Source organism: Bombus terrestris, chromosome 3, assembly GCF_910591885.1.
Source record: "Bombus terrestris chromosome 3, iyBomTerr1.2, whole genome shotgun sequence".
In the NCBI taxonomy this organism is placed as follows: Eukaryota; Metazoa; Arthropoda; class Insecta; order Hymenoptera; family Apidae; genus Bombus; species Bombus terrestris.
This window is the reverse complement of record NC_063271.1, coordinates 14,165,801-14,182,589: the sequence shown is the minus strand read 5'-3', so window position 1 is coordinate 14,182,589 and position 16,789 is coordinate 14,165,801. Positions and strand designations below refer to the sequence as shown.

General features: G+C 31.9%; 2 protein-coding genes across 6 annotated transcripts; one reads left to right on the top strand and one right to left on the bottom strand.

Annotated features, from left to right (window-relative positions):
- Nucleotides 1-36: 36 nt before the first annotated feature.
- On the bottom strand, nucleotides 37-2,190 carry LOC100646897. 2 transcript variants are annotated; one of them, XM_003394667.4, is made up of 4 exons: nucleotides 1,832-2,190; nucleotides 783-941; nucleotides 492-702; nucleotides 37-419 (listed from the first exon to the last, which is right to left on the bottom strand). In XM_003394667.4, exons 1-4 carry the CDS (start codon nucleotides 2,012-2,014, stop codon nucleotides 61-63), a joined length of 912 nt encoding a protein of 303 aa, XP_003394715.1. In that variant the 5' UTR covers nucleotides 2,015-2,190; the 3' UTR covers nucleotides 37-60. The 2 variants fall into 2 exon arrangements, with proteins under 2 accessions (XP_003394715.1, XP_003394714.1); XM_003394666.4 differs by having other exon boundaries at nucleotides 1,850-2,190.
- On the top strand, nucleotides 1,458-15,602 carry LOC100646137 (nucleosome-remodeling factor subunit NURF301). Of its 4 annotated transcripts, XM_048414740.1 has the most exons (26): nucleotides 1,458-1,755; nucleotides 3,763-4,826; nucleotides 5,198-5,480; nucleotides 5,572-5,780; nucleotides 5,876-6,241; nucleotides 6,302-7,501; nucleotides 7,582-7,772; nucleotides 7,866-8,987; nucleotides 9,069-9,378; nucleotides 9,440-9,575; nucleotides 9,913-10,190; nucleotides 10,330-10,470; nucleotides 10,572-10,676; nucleotides 10,775-10,953; nucleotides 11,075-11,323; nucleotides 11,395-11,611; nucleotides 11,707-12,048; nucleotides 12,114-12,293; nucleotides 12,376-12,606; nucleotides 12,719-13,028; nucleotides 13,120-13,321; nucleotides 13,417-13,679; nucleotides 13,750-13,917; nucleotides 14,004-14,199; nucleotides 14,286-14,370; nucleotides 14,486-15,602. In XM_048414740.1, exons 2-26 carry the CDS (start codon nucleotides 3,776-3,778, stop codon nucleotides 14,686-14,688), a joined length of 8,217 nt encoding a protein of 2,738 aa, XP_048270697.1. In that variant the 5' UTR covers nucleotides 1,458-1,755; nucleotides 3,763-3,775; the 3' UTR covers nucleotides 14,689-15,602. The 4 variants fall into 4 exon arrangements, with proteins under 4 accessions (XP_048270697.1, XP_048270698.1, XP_048270699.1 ...); XM_048414741.1 differs by lacking the exon at nucleotides 1,458-1,755 and having other exon boundaries at nucleotides 2,971-4,814; XM_048414742.1 differs by lacking the exon at nucleotides 1,458-1,755 and having other exon boundaries at nucleotides 2,971-4,826; nucleotides 9,946-10,190.
- The last annotated feature ends 1,187 nt before the right edge of the window (nucleotides 15,603-16,789 follow it).

Genomic DNA, 16,789 nt, shown 5'->3' with positions numbered 1-16,789 from the left:
AATTGAAACTGTGTGTTTATACAAATAAATAATAAATATGTTTTAATAAGAGATTTTTATTTATACAAAATGTTTTTCACAAGCTTCATACCATTTGTTAAGTTTTGGCGGATATTTTTTGGGAAAAAATTGTTTAATTGTACACCATACAGCAACATCTGCTATATCAAAGTCCTTTTTATCTGGCCAATTTAATTTATCTGCTATTGAAGATAATATTTCTTGCTTTTTCTTTGCTGATTCTTCAAAATGTAAAGAATGACACAAATCTAATATCAAGTCAGTAGTATTTATCTTTTCTGTACAATCATAATTTTCATAATTATGCGAATTTATTAATCTACTTAGATATCTTAAAAAATTTGTTTCGCCAGTTATATAATAACTATATAGACCAGATATAAGTTCCAGATCATTAACTGAAAATAAAACTTTTTGTAAATGTATATCTTTTACTATTTAACTATTTCCATAAATATGATTTATTTTACCATTTTTCCAGATCAATGATAAATTAATAATATTATTTTTGGAAGAACTTGTAGTTGATTCATAATTAACAGACACTTCTTTATTAATACTTGAATGAACATAAGTTTGTACTTTAATATCAGTATCTTTCCACAATTTTTGCAATGCTGATATAAAATAAGGTTGTCTTTTAGGATTCACATTAATGATAAGATTCACATTAATTGGCTCCTATAAAAGTCAATGTTAATAAATTCTCATATGAACTTCTTACTTAAAAGATTAAAAATACTATCCTACATTGATATTACCTGGCTCTTATTAACTGTAGAACTTTTATCAACTACTGTAGTTTGTTTCGTTTGTTTTAAAAACCCAGAAAGTGTCGAAACTTGTTTCTTAAGTTCTGCAAGTTGTGCCAGTATCTTTTCTTGTCGTGCTTCTAATGCATTATATTCTGGTAGTGGACTCTGAAATAAAATCTTACTTTAAGGTACATTTAATATTACCCATATAAAGAATTAGTGATTACCATAATATAAACCTTAATAAGAGGAATAAATTAACTAGATAGTTCTGAAATAAAGCTAAAATTATTTGACATTACTGTATGAAATCTATCAATTATAATTTAAACATCATGACTAAAAGAAAATTTTTCTATTTTCCAAACATTGTCAAAGCAGTTTTCATACATAACATCATCATTATAATTACTAATCGATCACAATCTAAACCTCACAATTCAACATAATGGTTATGACAATACAGTTTCTCATAAAATATATTCCAAACTCTGTTTCAAGTTAAAAAATACTAGCAATATTCAACATTCATATATTTACTATTTCCACTTCAGAAAAAAAATGCCTAAAAACATAGGGTTATGGAGAATAGATTTGATAGGTGATCACTAACATTGTTGATTAATGCCAGTAAATATCTACAAAGTACATACATCTTTTTACTGGGTTAGGTTTTACATGTGTTTGGTTATACAACTGTACTTTGTAGCTTTCAGTGCAGTTCTAATTTAGTAAGCTTGCCCTTCTATACTAATTATCAGCGCATTCCCGCTTATCCTTCAAACGAACTGAATTTTTCATCTACCGTAGCCGCGTAAGGTCCTGTTAGTTGAAAAATTGGAGGGGCAAGCATCGATCAAGTCTGTAGAACCATATTCCCGGTCGATCGTGATTAGTGCTTGTGGAAATTTTGGGAGGAGTCATGCACAACAAGCTTGAGACAGAAGAAACACTCGTAGCTACCATGCTTAATAAACGCGTGAGTAAACCGTTCATTCCAGTTAAACTAGCAACATTCTCGTTCACGTCGGCAAGATAACAGAAATGATGAAAACCTTTAAAAAGCTGATAACCTGCTCAGTGATATCAGGCACGATCTTGTTCTCGGCTTCCATATGGTCGTCTGTTGATTGTTCTTCATGAATATTTCGCATTTCGTACATCGTTTTCCTATGATGCAACATTTGTGGCAAAGAAACAATCGGCTTTAACGTATACATTCTCATATCGTTTTGCATTTCGTTCGTTATCCCGTGATTAATTCGTAAAAAAAACCGCTGACTCGTATTCACATTCGATCGTTACACTCTCGTTCGTTTTTCGTATTTCTCGATTTTCGCTTGACGGCCATTTTTCTTTAATCCCCTCTCCCTCCTTCGTGCTTTCATGCTGGCGCTAATGCTTTCCAACCACTGACATCCGTTTCAAAGATGGCGCCATAATTTTTGTCAAAATTACATCATATGGGAATCTTATGTCGTTCTTACTAATATATATCCATGTACTATCCTACGTGTTATGCTTCCAAAAATTGTTTCTTTCTTGTTTGTCATTACTTAAGTGGCTAGTTAAAGTTACATTATTTTCTCGTTCATCTAGGAATCAATTTTAGAAATACATAATTATAATATATATGACGTTAATTCAGTGATTTATCGTTGATAAATTATTTTTGTAAATTCTAGTTCTATTATTTTATTACTTAAACAAGTATTTAATAAACATACATTTAATCATAATATATTGCTATGTATGTATCTGATTGGCAACTTCTATCAACTTTTATGCGATTGTTAAATGTACTAGAAAGAATAACGTTTGTAGAAATTTCTTATTTTTAATACAAAATATTTTCTTTTATGGCATTTAGGAAGTAACTGTTGTTAACAATAATTAGTAACTAAGTTTGTATTGAAAGAAAAAAGTTGTGCAATATCAGTTTAAACTTGACAGAATTTTAGCTTCAATTAGGAAGATGTCGCGTTCATCGCCGGTTTTTGTTAAATTAGTTGAAATTTATTATTAACTAAATTACATGATAAATATAGGAAAAATTTTTTCTTTGATATTAATAATATTAATTTTTAATTAGTATGATACTATGAACTAAAAAGAATGTGTACCGACAAAACGACACACAATTTGGAATTATAGTGGTGTCCTCTATCGAAGCTTCTCTATAACTAAGGTTAGATTTCTCTCTTGCGGGTAACAGCGAATTCGTTCGATCGTGTGTGCGAATTAATTGCATAATTTGTTGGAAATAATAAGTGTAGTGGATTAAAATAGGGATACTTGTGAAAAATCGAGGAAACAAATAATGCGAAGGAAGCATATTTATCGGAAGTGTGGTTAGAATCGCGTTCTTCCAACCGCGCATGTCGCCACCTATTGTTGATCTGACAGGCTCTTGTGTAGTTACGGTGAAAGCGATTGGATCTTCTGTACGTTTCGTGAGAAATTAAAAAGCAATCAATTAGTTTCTGCATTGCATGAATCTTGTCAGAACTCAGTCGAGGAGAATGTGTCGAGCAACAGATTGTTCTAGATAGGAGAAAGGAAAATTTTATCAAAGATTTTTCTCTACTTTTGGAGTAGATGCGTTCGAGGCCAGACATGGCGGCTATTCGATGAACCAATTACAGCAGCGCTCTCTTAAAAGATTAGATATTGTAAATTCCCCTTACATTCGCGTCAGTGAATAATTCTGTACTTATTTTGGTCGTTACTAGTAGTAATACAAGTTGTTATAATTACGGGAAAGTGATTGTCGTTCGTCGACAGAAAAATAGAAGCCACGCAAGATCGTACCGAAACGTTTGATCATGAAAGAATTGTGTTTGGTCACGTGACCATAGCCGAAAAATGGCGCAAAGATCAGAGTACAAACATGAGTTCCATTTCATTCCTACGATGTCATTTGTATTTGTTTACAAGCACGCGTTTTCATAAACCACGTGTTAAGTAAGTGCCATTTCGTTGACAGCGTGTGACGAACAATGACGGGGAGAGGGTCGAAGAGACGGGGCCGACCTCCGAAATCGGTGGTCATGGAAAGGCCCAAAAAATTTCAATACCATCTTATGAAGAAGCCGAAATATTTGCAAAACAAGGGTTCGGAAACACCAAACTCACAACCAAGTACACCGACACCTTCAAGACCATCATCGCCAGTTGAAAGCGAGGAAAGCAGACGAAGTACGCGAACTCGAAAATCTCGAGGACCCAGAGACAGACATTCACGAAAAGGTGGTCACTCAAGTTCTGGTGCATATCAACGCCGAGGTTACAACCCAAACGTTGATTATCACGATTCTGAATATCATTATGGGTCGGACTTTGGAGATGAGTCCAGTGACAAAAGTGAAGTTGAAGAGGATCTCCTGCAAAGCGATGCAGACTCATCTGAAAGTATAGAAGAACCTGATCCCTCCAGTGACAGTGACTTTTCCCTCTCCAGTTATAGTACTACTAGTGGCACACCCCGTAAAACACTGCTTAGTCAACAAAGGCCACCAAGTCCAGAACCATTATGGCTCCAAAATAGGGAACTGCCGCCGCTAAATTTACCTAAATCATCTGATGATCTATTAGTCCCTAGAGAACTTGTTATGCCATGTTTATCTATTTATGAAGTATTGAGACACTTTCGTACTTTGGTACGTCTTTCAGCCTTTAGGTTTGAAGATTTCTGTGCTGCACTTATGTGTGAAGATCAAACTAATCTATTGGCTGAGATACATATTATGCTCATTAAAGCGCTTCTTAGAGAAGAAGATTCTCAGCAAACACATTTTGGTCCTCTAGATCAAAAAGACTCTGTGAATGTTAGCTTATACTTTGTGGATTCTATGACTTGGTCAGAAGCATTACGTTCTTACGTTGAAAGTGACAAGTCTTTTGATCAAAATATTTTACATATTTTATCAACGTGTGAATATCCTTTTACTTCTGTTGAAGATAGAATCAAGGTGCTACAATTTTTGACAGATCAATTTTTAATTACAAATCCAGTAAGAGAAGACCTGCTGCACGAAGGTACACTAAATGGTATTTCATGTTGTTTTATTTCTTATGTATATTTTTTTACATAACAGTCCATAAATGTTCATGTTTAGAAATATATAAATTATTATTTAATCAGCAGGAAAATTTTGTATGTCCATGCTGAAGTTTTTGTTCCTTTGCAACTATGAATGCTAAAACTTTTTTCAGTGATTGAACATTATATGTATCAATTTGTATATTAATTAATAATTAATATTTCCTTAATGTCAGTATGTATATTAAAAATTATTTTAATCGACTTTTTAATTTATTAATACCTTTATTAATTTATTAATAATTTTTCATCAATTACAAAATATTCTTTATAATATATTATGATGACAGTATGTATCATAAATACTATCATTTTATAGGAAATATGCACTATGATGATCACTGTAGAGTATGTCATCGTCTGGGAGATTTATTATGTTGTGAAACTTGCCCAGCAGTGTTCCACTTAGAATGTGTTGAACCTCCATTGGTTGATGTTCCTACTGAAGACTGGCAATGTAGTACATGCAAAGCTCACAAAGTTACAGGAGTTGCTGATTGTATACCTGATGTTGAGAAAAATGGTTCACTATGTCGTCAAGAACATCTAGGATTTGATAGACATGGCAGAAAATATTGGTTTCTTGCAAGAAGAATTTTTGTGTAAGTGTACAAAAATAAGAATTTTCTATACAATATATTACGTTATATATTAAAGAAATGTTGATTGTATTAATAAAATCGATTATTGTAGTGAAAGTGAAGATGCAGAAGTTTGGTATTATAGCGCACCTTTACAGCTAGAAGAATTAATGCTTTGTTTAGACCGTAATGAAATGGAAGTTGCACTTTATAGAGAATTATCAGATTACAAAGATGAAATCGTAAGACAAATGGAACTTACAGAACAGATCACTAATCAGTACAAGGGTAACAAAAAATCATACCTAGAAGTAGAAAACAGTGAGTGGTTGCATTTCTAAAATTTTGCATTTTTTAAATTTTATTTCTGATTTAAGGGAATAGTATTTAATACTTTCATCAAATATGCATTGCAGATCTCATACAAAAATTACAAAAAGAACGCCAAGAGAAACAAGAAAAAGAAGAAGAGGAGAAAAAAGAAAAACAAAGGCAAGAAGCTGAAGAAATGGTACGCAGAATTCATGAAGGTACAGATTCTCTAGAAGAACAATTAGCAGCTGTCACTGAACAGCAGGAAACAAAATCGTCCGAAGAATCAAATGCAAAAGAAAATACTCAAAAACTAGGTACAGAAAATGTAGAAACAGATGGTGTAGATACCAATTTAACAGATGGAGTAAATAAAGATGTTAAAGCCAGTATATCATCGTCATCCTCTGAAGAAATTGATGAAGAAGTATTAGAAGGAGAAGAGGGTATTTCAAAAATTGGTAAAGATGGTAAGTTGTGCAGTTATAAAATTATTTAATTAGATAGAATAATGTACATTTTTTTCATAGGAAAAAAACATACTATTGTAACGAGGTCAAAAACAGGATCTTTACAACCTAGGACATTTAATATGGATGATTTAAAGAAACGTAGTAGTGGACAGTTGTCAAAGGAAGAGTTAGAAAAACTAGATAAAAGTTTGAAAGAGGAGGGAGATGGTACTAGATTAACAAGACAGAAAGCTCATCAAATAGCTTCTGGTACACATCTCTTTAAATTAGGGATGGATAACAACTTCAAATCATATGTGAATCAATATAGTACCAATCCTATTTCTCTGAATAAGGCCCAACGTAACGAAGAACGCGATAAAAAGAGGCATTTGTCACACAAATTTTCACTTACACAGGCCTCAGAATTCAAATGGGTTGGGAGTTTGACAGGAACGCGAGCTCTCTTAGTAAGCACAATTCGTCAGACAATTCTTCAACTCGAAAGTAGCATTCAATCATCGTTTATGCATACTAATTGGCCTCTTTTGCGTAAACCTTGGACTACGGCGGTGGGTGCTTGCGTTAATCCCAGAGATTTTGCGCGTGCTCTTATTGTTTTACAAGCATGCATTAAATCAGTAGTGTTTGCTAGTGTATGGCATGATCAACTTGGACACGTGAAATTACAAAGAGTAACAGCCCTTGAACGAGAAGAGAAGAAGCGCCAGGATAAGAAAGATAAGAAGGAAAGAGAAGATGAAGAAGAACGTAATCGTCTGTTTAATTTTGTCAAATATACTTTAGGTTTGAAACATCAAGTATGGAAACAAAAAGGAGAAGAATATCGAGTACATGGACAAGGCGGATGGCTATGGGTATCTGCTAGTCGCCGTTACAGATGTTTTGACATCTCAAAATTGGGTCTTCGAATAGGCCCACAGAAAATTATGGTACAAATTAAAGATCAAGAAGGATTAAAAATATTAGCTTTAGATCCTCCTACATATGATTTTTTGATAAAAGAATATTGCTCTTCTAAAAAAGAAGAAAATGATATGAATATTAAAATAAAAGAAGAGATTAAAGAGGAAGAATCATCAAAGGTTACATCACTTGACACATCTATAAAACAAGAGTGCAAAGAAGACAACATAAAAAAAGAACCAATTGAAGATAAACAAAATAAAATGGAAACAGATACAAAAAACGAAGAAAAAACAGTGGCAAAAACAGAACCACAACAGATTAAACAGGAAACAAAAATGAATTTATCATGTGAGTGTGGTAAAAAAAATATTCAACTATTTTTAAGTATATACATCAAACTTATGGTATTAATTTGTTTCTACCCATAGTTTTAGCTGGTATGAAAATCGAAAAAGTTTATACACCTATCAAAGAATTTGAAGAAATCGATATTATTAAGGCACTGACGACTAACGGAAGGCTCCATTACCCAAAAATTGCTAAAAAGACTAGGGTCGACGATTTTTTGACACGTAGAACACATTTAAAACTTTTAGAAGAAAGAAGATTAATACAGACTGTAAGTAGATATTATTGGTAAAATAAAGTAGAATATAAGTAGTACATATTAGCATATCATTTATGTATTCTTTGAAATATGCATTAATTTTAGGAGAAATCAAAGGAGTTGTTAAATCAATCGACAAATCATAAAGCAGATGGAGATTCCGAAATAGATATAGAAAATAACGAAGAAAGTGATACAGATGGAGCTGATAATTCTTTACAGAATATTCTTACTGGAAAGCAGCCTAAAACTATGCCTACATCGACCAGAGAAATGCTGACTGTAATAGGAAAGCGTATTCAACAAGTTAAAGCCCAATATGCCAATATAATGAGATTTAGTAAAAATACTAGTTGTTATTCACGATATTGTAATATGACTGCACCGCCAGGAAAGATTACAACTACAACACAAAGTTTAACATCTACCTGTTATTCTCCTATATGTCTTCAAAAAGCAAGACTAAAACTCGATCTGATAGCATTGCTAAGGAAAGCTAATGCTTTAAATAATAATCAATCGACATCGAATTTATCAATTGGAGCAACTATAACACAACAACCACAAACAAATTCAAAGACAGATGGAAATGATGAAGCTAGAGATGCAATCAGGAAAGATTTAGAATCCGCGGTAGCATCTGCAACTCATTGTACGGAAGAAACACCAGCTACGAATGTAGTAAAAGATGTTGCTTCGCCTCCTATCAAAAAAATAAAAGTTGAATCTAATGGTAAAGATGTCAATTCAGAACATGTAGTAACCACTACAACTAATAATATAGTTACTACTACGACAGTAACTACAACACAACAGACTATAAAGTCAGTTGATGGCGTTATACAGAGTATGCAGGAAAGTACAAGTTCTCAAAATTCAGTTACATTTTCATCCGAAGTCAAAACAAGTGCAGGACAAAAGACAATGATTGTTAATCGAAGAGGAAGAACAGTGCAAAGAAGTACAATGGCTAAGGAATTAAATGCTGATGGTACAGAAAGAGTGTACTCTACTACTTCAACCGAAGGAAAAGTTTATCTGAAGAAAGTTGCAATCTCTTTGGCTGATAGAAAAAAGAAGCGCACTCCTGTTAAATACCCTTTATGTTCCACATTTTGTACAAAAAATAAACATCGTAGTATATTGCTACTTCCACAACATGAATTGCGTAAATTGGCTAGAGTTGGTGGACGAATACAAGTTCAAGGTTTTCATCATATGGCCAAGGTATTTCATTAATAAAATTTGCATTAAAAACAATAAAATATAATACAATGTAATGAATTAATTTTAATTTCTTTATTATAGGCAAATATGTCAGTATGGCCATATCCCTGCCCTAGGCCATTATTTAAGACTTGTTGGTTATACAGAACAGTTGGCATAAAATCGCTGGCTGCTGCAGCTCTTCAATTAAGAATATTATGGGCATGTCTTCGTTGGGACGATATGGCTGCAAAACCGTTATCTACAGATGGCAAACATCAAATTACAACTGATACGGAAATTATGTCATTAGAAATTCTTAAACACCGTCATGTTGGCCAATTTTTAGATAAGACGCAGTACTTACGTAGAAAAGTTGTTATACCTTTGGAACTTCCAAAACAAGTCAGAGGTTTGTATTAATAAATAAATTTTGAAAAATAAGTGATATGATGTGTGATTATATTTTATAGAAGTTACATCTATAAGAAGTGGTCTGCGAAAAAGGAAACGACCAGAATCACCACAAAGCACCGAACCACAAGTTACAGAAGAATGGGTTGATGAGGACAAATTGGAGCTATGGGAAATTAAACAATATGGTGATAGGTATGTTTAGCAAAAAAAATTATGATTTATTCTACGTATTCTGATCTATAACTTCTTTTTTCTTTTCCTATTTATACTATACTATACTATTTCCTATCTATACTATAACTTCTGGACTTTTGCCATTTAAATATTTCATTCTAAGAAAATTTCATACAAGTACATTTTTTACAATTTGTTAAAATATCTGTATTTTCCTACAATTTTATTAGAATTAGGATATTAATGATTGCGTTAAATTCCTATTGCTTTTACCTTATGATATCACTCAGTTCTGACCTATCCTCATTTAACACCATTCGATACTAACCCTCCACTTGGTGTGTGTCTTATCCAGGTTAGAGAAGGCTAATGCCCAGATTATTACTAGGAGTCGATCGGGACAACCACAATCCGCGGTTGGTTCTAACCGAAATGCAGGCGCAAATTCTGGTATGAACGATCAACTTGTTAGTGGTAAAGCAACACCTGAAGAGATTAAAGAAAAGATGGAGCAGCAATTGCGCATGCAAAGAGCTGCTCATCAACAAAAGAGAGCATTAGAAACTTTAAAAAGCCCAGCCAATTCTGGTTCACCTACACAAGTTGTAAAAGTTACAGCTAACTCCACTCATGGTAAGATTTAGATATATTAATCAAATCTATTTCGAAATAAATTATAATTGATTATATGATATATCATATAACTATTACATATAAAACTATTACACATAACTATTACACATAAAAAAAAAATATTAATTTTTTATCACAGATGGCACAGTTAAATTGGTTTCCAAAGTTGCAATACCAGCAAATCCAAACAGTGGGACAAAATCACAACTAACTTCCCTTTTGACAACACCTGCACAGAATAAGCCTTTTATTAGTACAAAGCGTATTTATATGGCGAAATGTAAATACCAAATTAAATATATAAATATTAAGTCAAATATGTACATAAATGTAATGTGTATTTGATATTTATGTATATATCTAATATTTTTTTTAAAATAGCATCTCTTGGAACAACAAAAGTTGTTTCTGGACCTACAAGCATTTTACCGAAAACACAGCAAGCTGGAAATCAACAGTCCCTAATTAAGGTTTCCGGTCAAGCAGGTACATTTATAACATTGATTATTTTTTATTCAAGTAACAACAATTAGATTACAATCTATTTTTTTCTTTTTCTAATTAAATTTATATTCATAAAATAGGTTCTATACAACAAATCCAACAAAGAGTACAGATTATAAGAGGCCCAGATGGAAAGCTTCAAGTTCGTGGTTTGATGCCTGGCCAACAATTAGTTCAAATGCCGGATGGAAAACTTCATGTGTTAAACAATAGTCAAGCAATTACTACTCTTGCACAAACTGGTGGAACAACCATACAGGTAAAATTACTAATTTGGTGTGTATGTGCATGTGTGTATGTGTGTGTTGTGTGTAAAATATCGTGAGATAAAATATTTCAAATAAAAATGGTTTATTAATTTATAAATTTCCTTTTTTAAGACAAAAACAGCCACAACAACTACAGCTAAAGTGGCTACAACAGCTAATTGTACAACTAAGACTAGTCCATCCAAAACAACAACAAATACAACGTCACAAGTACAAGGTGTTCAGCAGTCGCAAGCTCAATCTCAGCAAGGAATTCAACGTTCATCAGCAACCACTGTAACCATTGCCACTACACCCACACAACCAACCAAAAATGCTATTGTAGTGGCCAATACTGGACAAATTGTACAAAGTGCACAAGTATGTTACAATTACATTCAATTTTAATAAAATATATGCACGTAATAATAATATATTAATTAATAACATAGGTCATATCTTCTGGTGGACAAGTCATTAGTGGAAATCAAATAGTGGTTACTAATGCTAATTTAGCTCAACAGCTTGCAACGGGTAAAGCTCAGTTAACGACAATCGGTGGTCATCAAGTGGTTATTCGTAGCACTCCGACAGGCAATCAAATTGTACATTTAAATTCGACAAACAGTGGTATTATTGTAAAAAATACTGTAACACCAACTAAACAAGGTATATTCAAATTTTATATCTTGAAAAATAAATGTTTTGACCAAAAAATTAAGGGTAAAACTATTTAAATAAAATGAACTTTTTGAATGTTTTAGTTCCTGTACTACAATCTACTCAATCAACAACTACAGCAACAACAGGAGCACAGTCAACTGATGCAACAAATAATAGCACTGGTAGTACTACATCGACGAATGAGACATTAACTACTACTACAACTACAACAAATCAAACTTCTACTGCTCCAGCACCTGGAAGTGTAGAAGCATCTTTATTAGCGGGTCAACCACCTGGAACTGTCATTAAATGCGTTACTGCTCAAGTTATACAAACTACTCAAGGTCCTCGTATAGTTTTACAAGGTTTACAAGGCGCAGATTTTACTCCGCAACAACTTGTAATGGTGCAGCAACAGGTCAAACAACAACTACTTAAAGGTTCGTATACATGTCATATATGTATTTAATGTTATTAGCATATTTATACTATACATATTTTATAGCCCAAGCTGCAACAGGAAAACAAGGAGTTTTGGGACCTACTAAAATTTATTTAGCTGTTCAACCTGCACCTAGTAGTCAACAATCGATTCAAAGTTCTACAACAGCAAATACACCTGCTACACCAGCAACAAAACCACAAACTGCACAACAACCAGTTGTTTCGCCACCAGCAGCAACTGGTTTGTATCTATATGATTTGATATCTTTTGCATTGATTAAATTAAATTTGTAATGATATTAATATTATTTTAATTTCGATAGAACCTCAAACGGGAACTGAAAGCATTCCGGAGCTTCCATCGACAGCAACTTCAAGTTCTCCTGAAAAACCGAAAGTAGTTGTTCAACAAGTTGCACAACCTAGTGTGACTACAGAAGAGGAATCACAAAAAACAAATGTAGCTAATGGTCAGCAACCTTTGCAATCTTTAAAAGAAGGAAACGATTCCTCGGCTAACAAATTTATTTTAACGCCTGATTACATACAACAAAGTTAGTTATTAATTAATATTATCTTTACTGTTTGATTTCAATGGGATTAGAAATATTTAATTGTTTCTATTTTTATTTCAAATATTCTAATTATTATTATAAAAATCTTCAGCCATCAAGAATGCATTGAAACAAGAAAACCTTAATCCTGAAATAGAAGAAAAGCTGCTACAACTACAACGATACCAAGAGAAGCAGATGAAAGGGGGTGTTGAAAATTCAGCAAGCAATAATCAAACTCATACTACGCCTACAATTACGACTCCACGTGTTCCATCTCGTAAAAGACCAGCACCTTCTAACATTCCAACAACGACCTCATCTACGAATGTACAATCAATAACAAATGATAAAGATACAGATTGGGCAGAAACACCTAGAAAGAAGCTCGCTTTAAAACAAGAAAGTCGTGAAACTCCAAAGTAAATTTCTAGATCTAAGAATAGATATATAAAATAAAGACTTTCTGTTATACAAAATCACTTTTCTTTAATAATACCATTTACTTTTTAGAGTACAAAAGATTGAACCAATAGAGAATGAGTCTACCCCACAAAAAAGAGCAGCAAAGCTAAAAGACAGTCAAGAGCAACGAAGAAAGCAACAGGTTCACTCACGAATGCAGGTTTTGTTATTTAGACATAAAGAATTACTTAAAAAGGATATTCTAAAGAAGAGAGCACTGCTTGAAAAAGAATTACAGATAGATATTCAGGTACTATATATTAAATATATTTAGCATATGTTATTTGTTATAATATATACACATTCATATAAATTTATTTATATTATTCTTTGTTGAAATTATAGAAAGATTTATCAGCGGAATTAGCTTCGAGAACCAAGGCGGAGAGACACAAACAAGATGAGGTAAAAGTAGGAAGTGCGAAACGTAAAGCAAATGCTCAAATGTCTCAACAAGTTAGTCCGCCTAATAGAGGTGGAAGGCCAAGGAAGTATAAAGCCCAAGGAAGCAATACTACACCACCGGGTGCTTCAACCGCTGCCGCTACGAATAGAATCAAGAAAGAGAAGTTATATTGTTTATGTAGAACGCCATACGATGAAACGAAGTAAGTACTATAAAAAGATTCTTTACTCATAATATTTATTTAATGATGGTGAATTATGGTATTGAATTAGGTTTTATGTTGGATGTGATCTTTGTAACAATTGGTTCCACGGAGATTGCGTTGGAATTACAGAAGAAATGTGTAAGACACTTTCTGAGTTTGTTTGTACAGAATGTAGACATGCAAGAGATACACAGGAGTTATATTGTTTATGTAAACAGCCTTATGACGAATCTCAGTACGTAATGGTGCCAATTTATTTGTAGATTGCATTGATTTATTCTAGATCTATTACCACATATTTTAACATTCTTGTTTCTGCAGATTTTATATTTGCTGCGATAAGTGTCAAGATTGGTTCCATGGTCGATGCGTCGGTATTCTACAATCAGAAGCAGACAATATCGATGAATACGTTTGTCCAAATTGTCAACGAAATTCTTCCGTTAACTTTGCTAACATGAAAAATCTTAATGCAAAAGACCTTGATCTCCTGAAAAAATTAATTAAGCAAATACAGGTAAGGTAGTTGCAAATAATAAAAAAAAGTTATTTGTTAAAACAATATTTTTTATAATTATTGACACTAAAAATTTTGATATTTAGGCACATAAAAGTGCTTGGCCATTTATGGAACCAGTAGATCCAAATGAAGCACCAGACTATTATAAAGTTATAAAGGAGCCGATGGGTAAGTGTTATTTAAATTCTATGTAACAATATTATTTAATCTTTGATGAATTTAAAATTCAAAGGAGGAAATACAATTTTCTTTACCAGTATATTTCTGTTAATTATGTTTGCAGATCTGCAAACGATAGAATTGAGGATAAATGACAGATCTTACAAGAAATTAAGTGAATTTATCGGAGATATGACAAAAATATTTGACAATTGTCGTTATTATAATCCGAAAGAATCACCTTTCTTTAAGTGTGCAGAATCCTTAGAAACTTATTTTGTTCATAAGATCAAAAGTTTAAGAGAGAAGTTCTCTGAAGGAAAGTAAGCAATCAAATAAAGGATAAACGGGAAAACTGTAACTATAAACGAGTGGAAGTGTTAAGTATCAACGGTTTAATTCGTGTAACAACAGAAATGATCTGTGCCAGTAGAAAAGAGACATTCAAAGTAGCCATAAGTATATTAGCAGTAGTCTGTATAAGTTCACTATTTATTAGAATTGTGTGAACATTTAATTTGCTTTCGCAAACTTTTATTTGCATTGTGTCGTACAATGAATTTTGAACCAGAACTTATAACATTTTAGTCCTAAAACACAAAGTCTTCTTTAAGTACAATGATGCTTTTCTCATTATTTCAAAAGTATCATTTATTGTAAGAATTTATTATAAATTACGTTTAATATTTTTGGATGATACAAGTATATCATTCATAATAATACTTTTATTCTTTATTTATACAATTATTTAGACAATAAAATATTAGTTTCTTAAATATATTGTGCCTGTATACATCTTTTTAACAAAAAGAGGCAGTAAATATTTAATATAAAAATACTAAGAAGGTGTAAGTTCAAATTCATAAAATGAGAATTCAATTAATGTACTGTAAAATGAAAAATAATTTATATTGAATAAAATGTGCAATACATGCTTATTTATTATATTTTGTATATGAAAAAAATGAAAAAGCTTTTTATAAAAAATCATCATAATTTGCGGTTCAAAATTCATATGTTCCTCACAGGCATCACTGTTTATGTACATCTATTAAATAAGTGTAATAATGCATGTTAAGAATAATTATAAATATATCAAATCAGTGCCACTGAGCGTTTAGAATGGTATGTTTTTAATAATACAATGCAATGTATTTTGAAAAATTATAAAAACTATGGAAAAAGTGGAAAACCATTAGAGAGTTCATTATCATTCAATAAAGAGGAAGAAATTGGTCCAATCACTGTCATTATGTTTCATTTAATAAAAAATGAAACCAGTTTTTTCACATCATAGATGTAAGGATTATTTAGCAAGCGCATAATAAATTGTACAAATTTGTTTATTATGCTCATAAGTAATTATTATTATGTTGTTTTATCATATAAATTTTCTATAAAATTGTTTATAAGTAACATATATGATGTTAGTTGATAAGAAGCAAGCAGATGTTTGCTTTGTATATATCCAAGTAGAAGTGACCATAAATTCGTTCTCATATGATGAGGACATTTAAATGCAAGAAATTGAATTCGATGAAAATATTGTTTATATTTTAGCTATTAAACTACCATTTGTGAAAATTATGAAACTATACCGTGTAGCATATGTACGAGTATGTTTAGTTTCTGTATTCTTACAGGATATGAAGACGCAATATTATTTCATAAACATCTAATGATCGCGAAAAAATCTATACGTATATATATATATATATATATATATATATATATATATATATATATATACGTACATACATATATACATACATATTCATATAAAAAGCAGCAAGGAAATATTGTTTCTAATGTTTCATTAATAAAATGCAAGAGTGAAAGTATATAGTAAATATGTAACTCTTAAATGTTGGAGAACTCAAGAACTTTTATAAAATTAAACTACATAGATTTATTGAGTTGGCAACTAAGTGATAGCGGATTTTGTCAATACCACCTAATGACAAAATCCGTAATTACTTAGTTGCCAACTCAATATTCTGTGAAGGTCTAAGTAATATTTCCACAAGGAAATCTGTTCTCTGATATTAAGAACTGTGGTTTCATATATGTACATTAACGTGTATGTTCACGAATTCAAGATGCGTCTTGACGATTGTCAATCATTTATTTAAGTGAGAAAAAAACAGATCGCTCAAAGCAGGTTGTACATTTTTGCCAGGATGATGCTTGTACAGTATTTTTAATTCAATGTTCACAAACCCTGGCACTGATCTGTTTTTTACCTTCGACTTTCGATTATAGTTACAGAATACATACAGTTCGTTATTTTGCCCAGATTTATATACATCATATTAGCTTTATTGTAAACTCGTTCCAAGTGATCGTGTCATATGCGTCTCATTAATTTATTGAGGCTCTTCTTTTATCTTTATTATAGTATACTTAAAAAATCATCATCTCAAAGTGT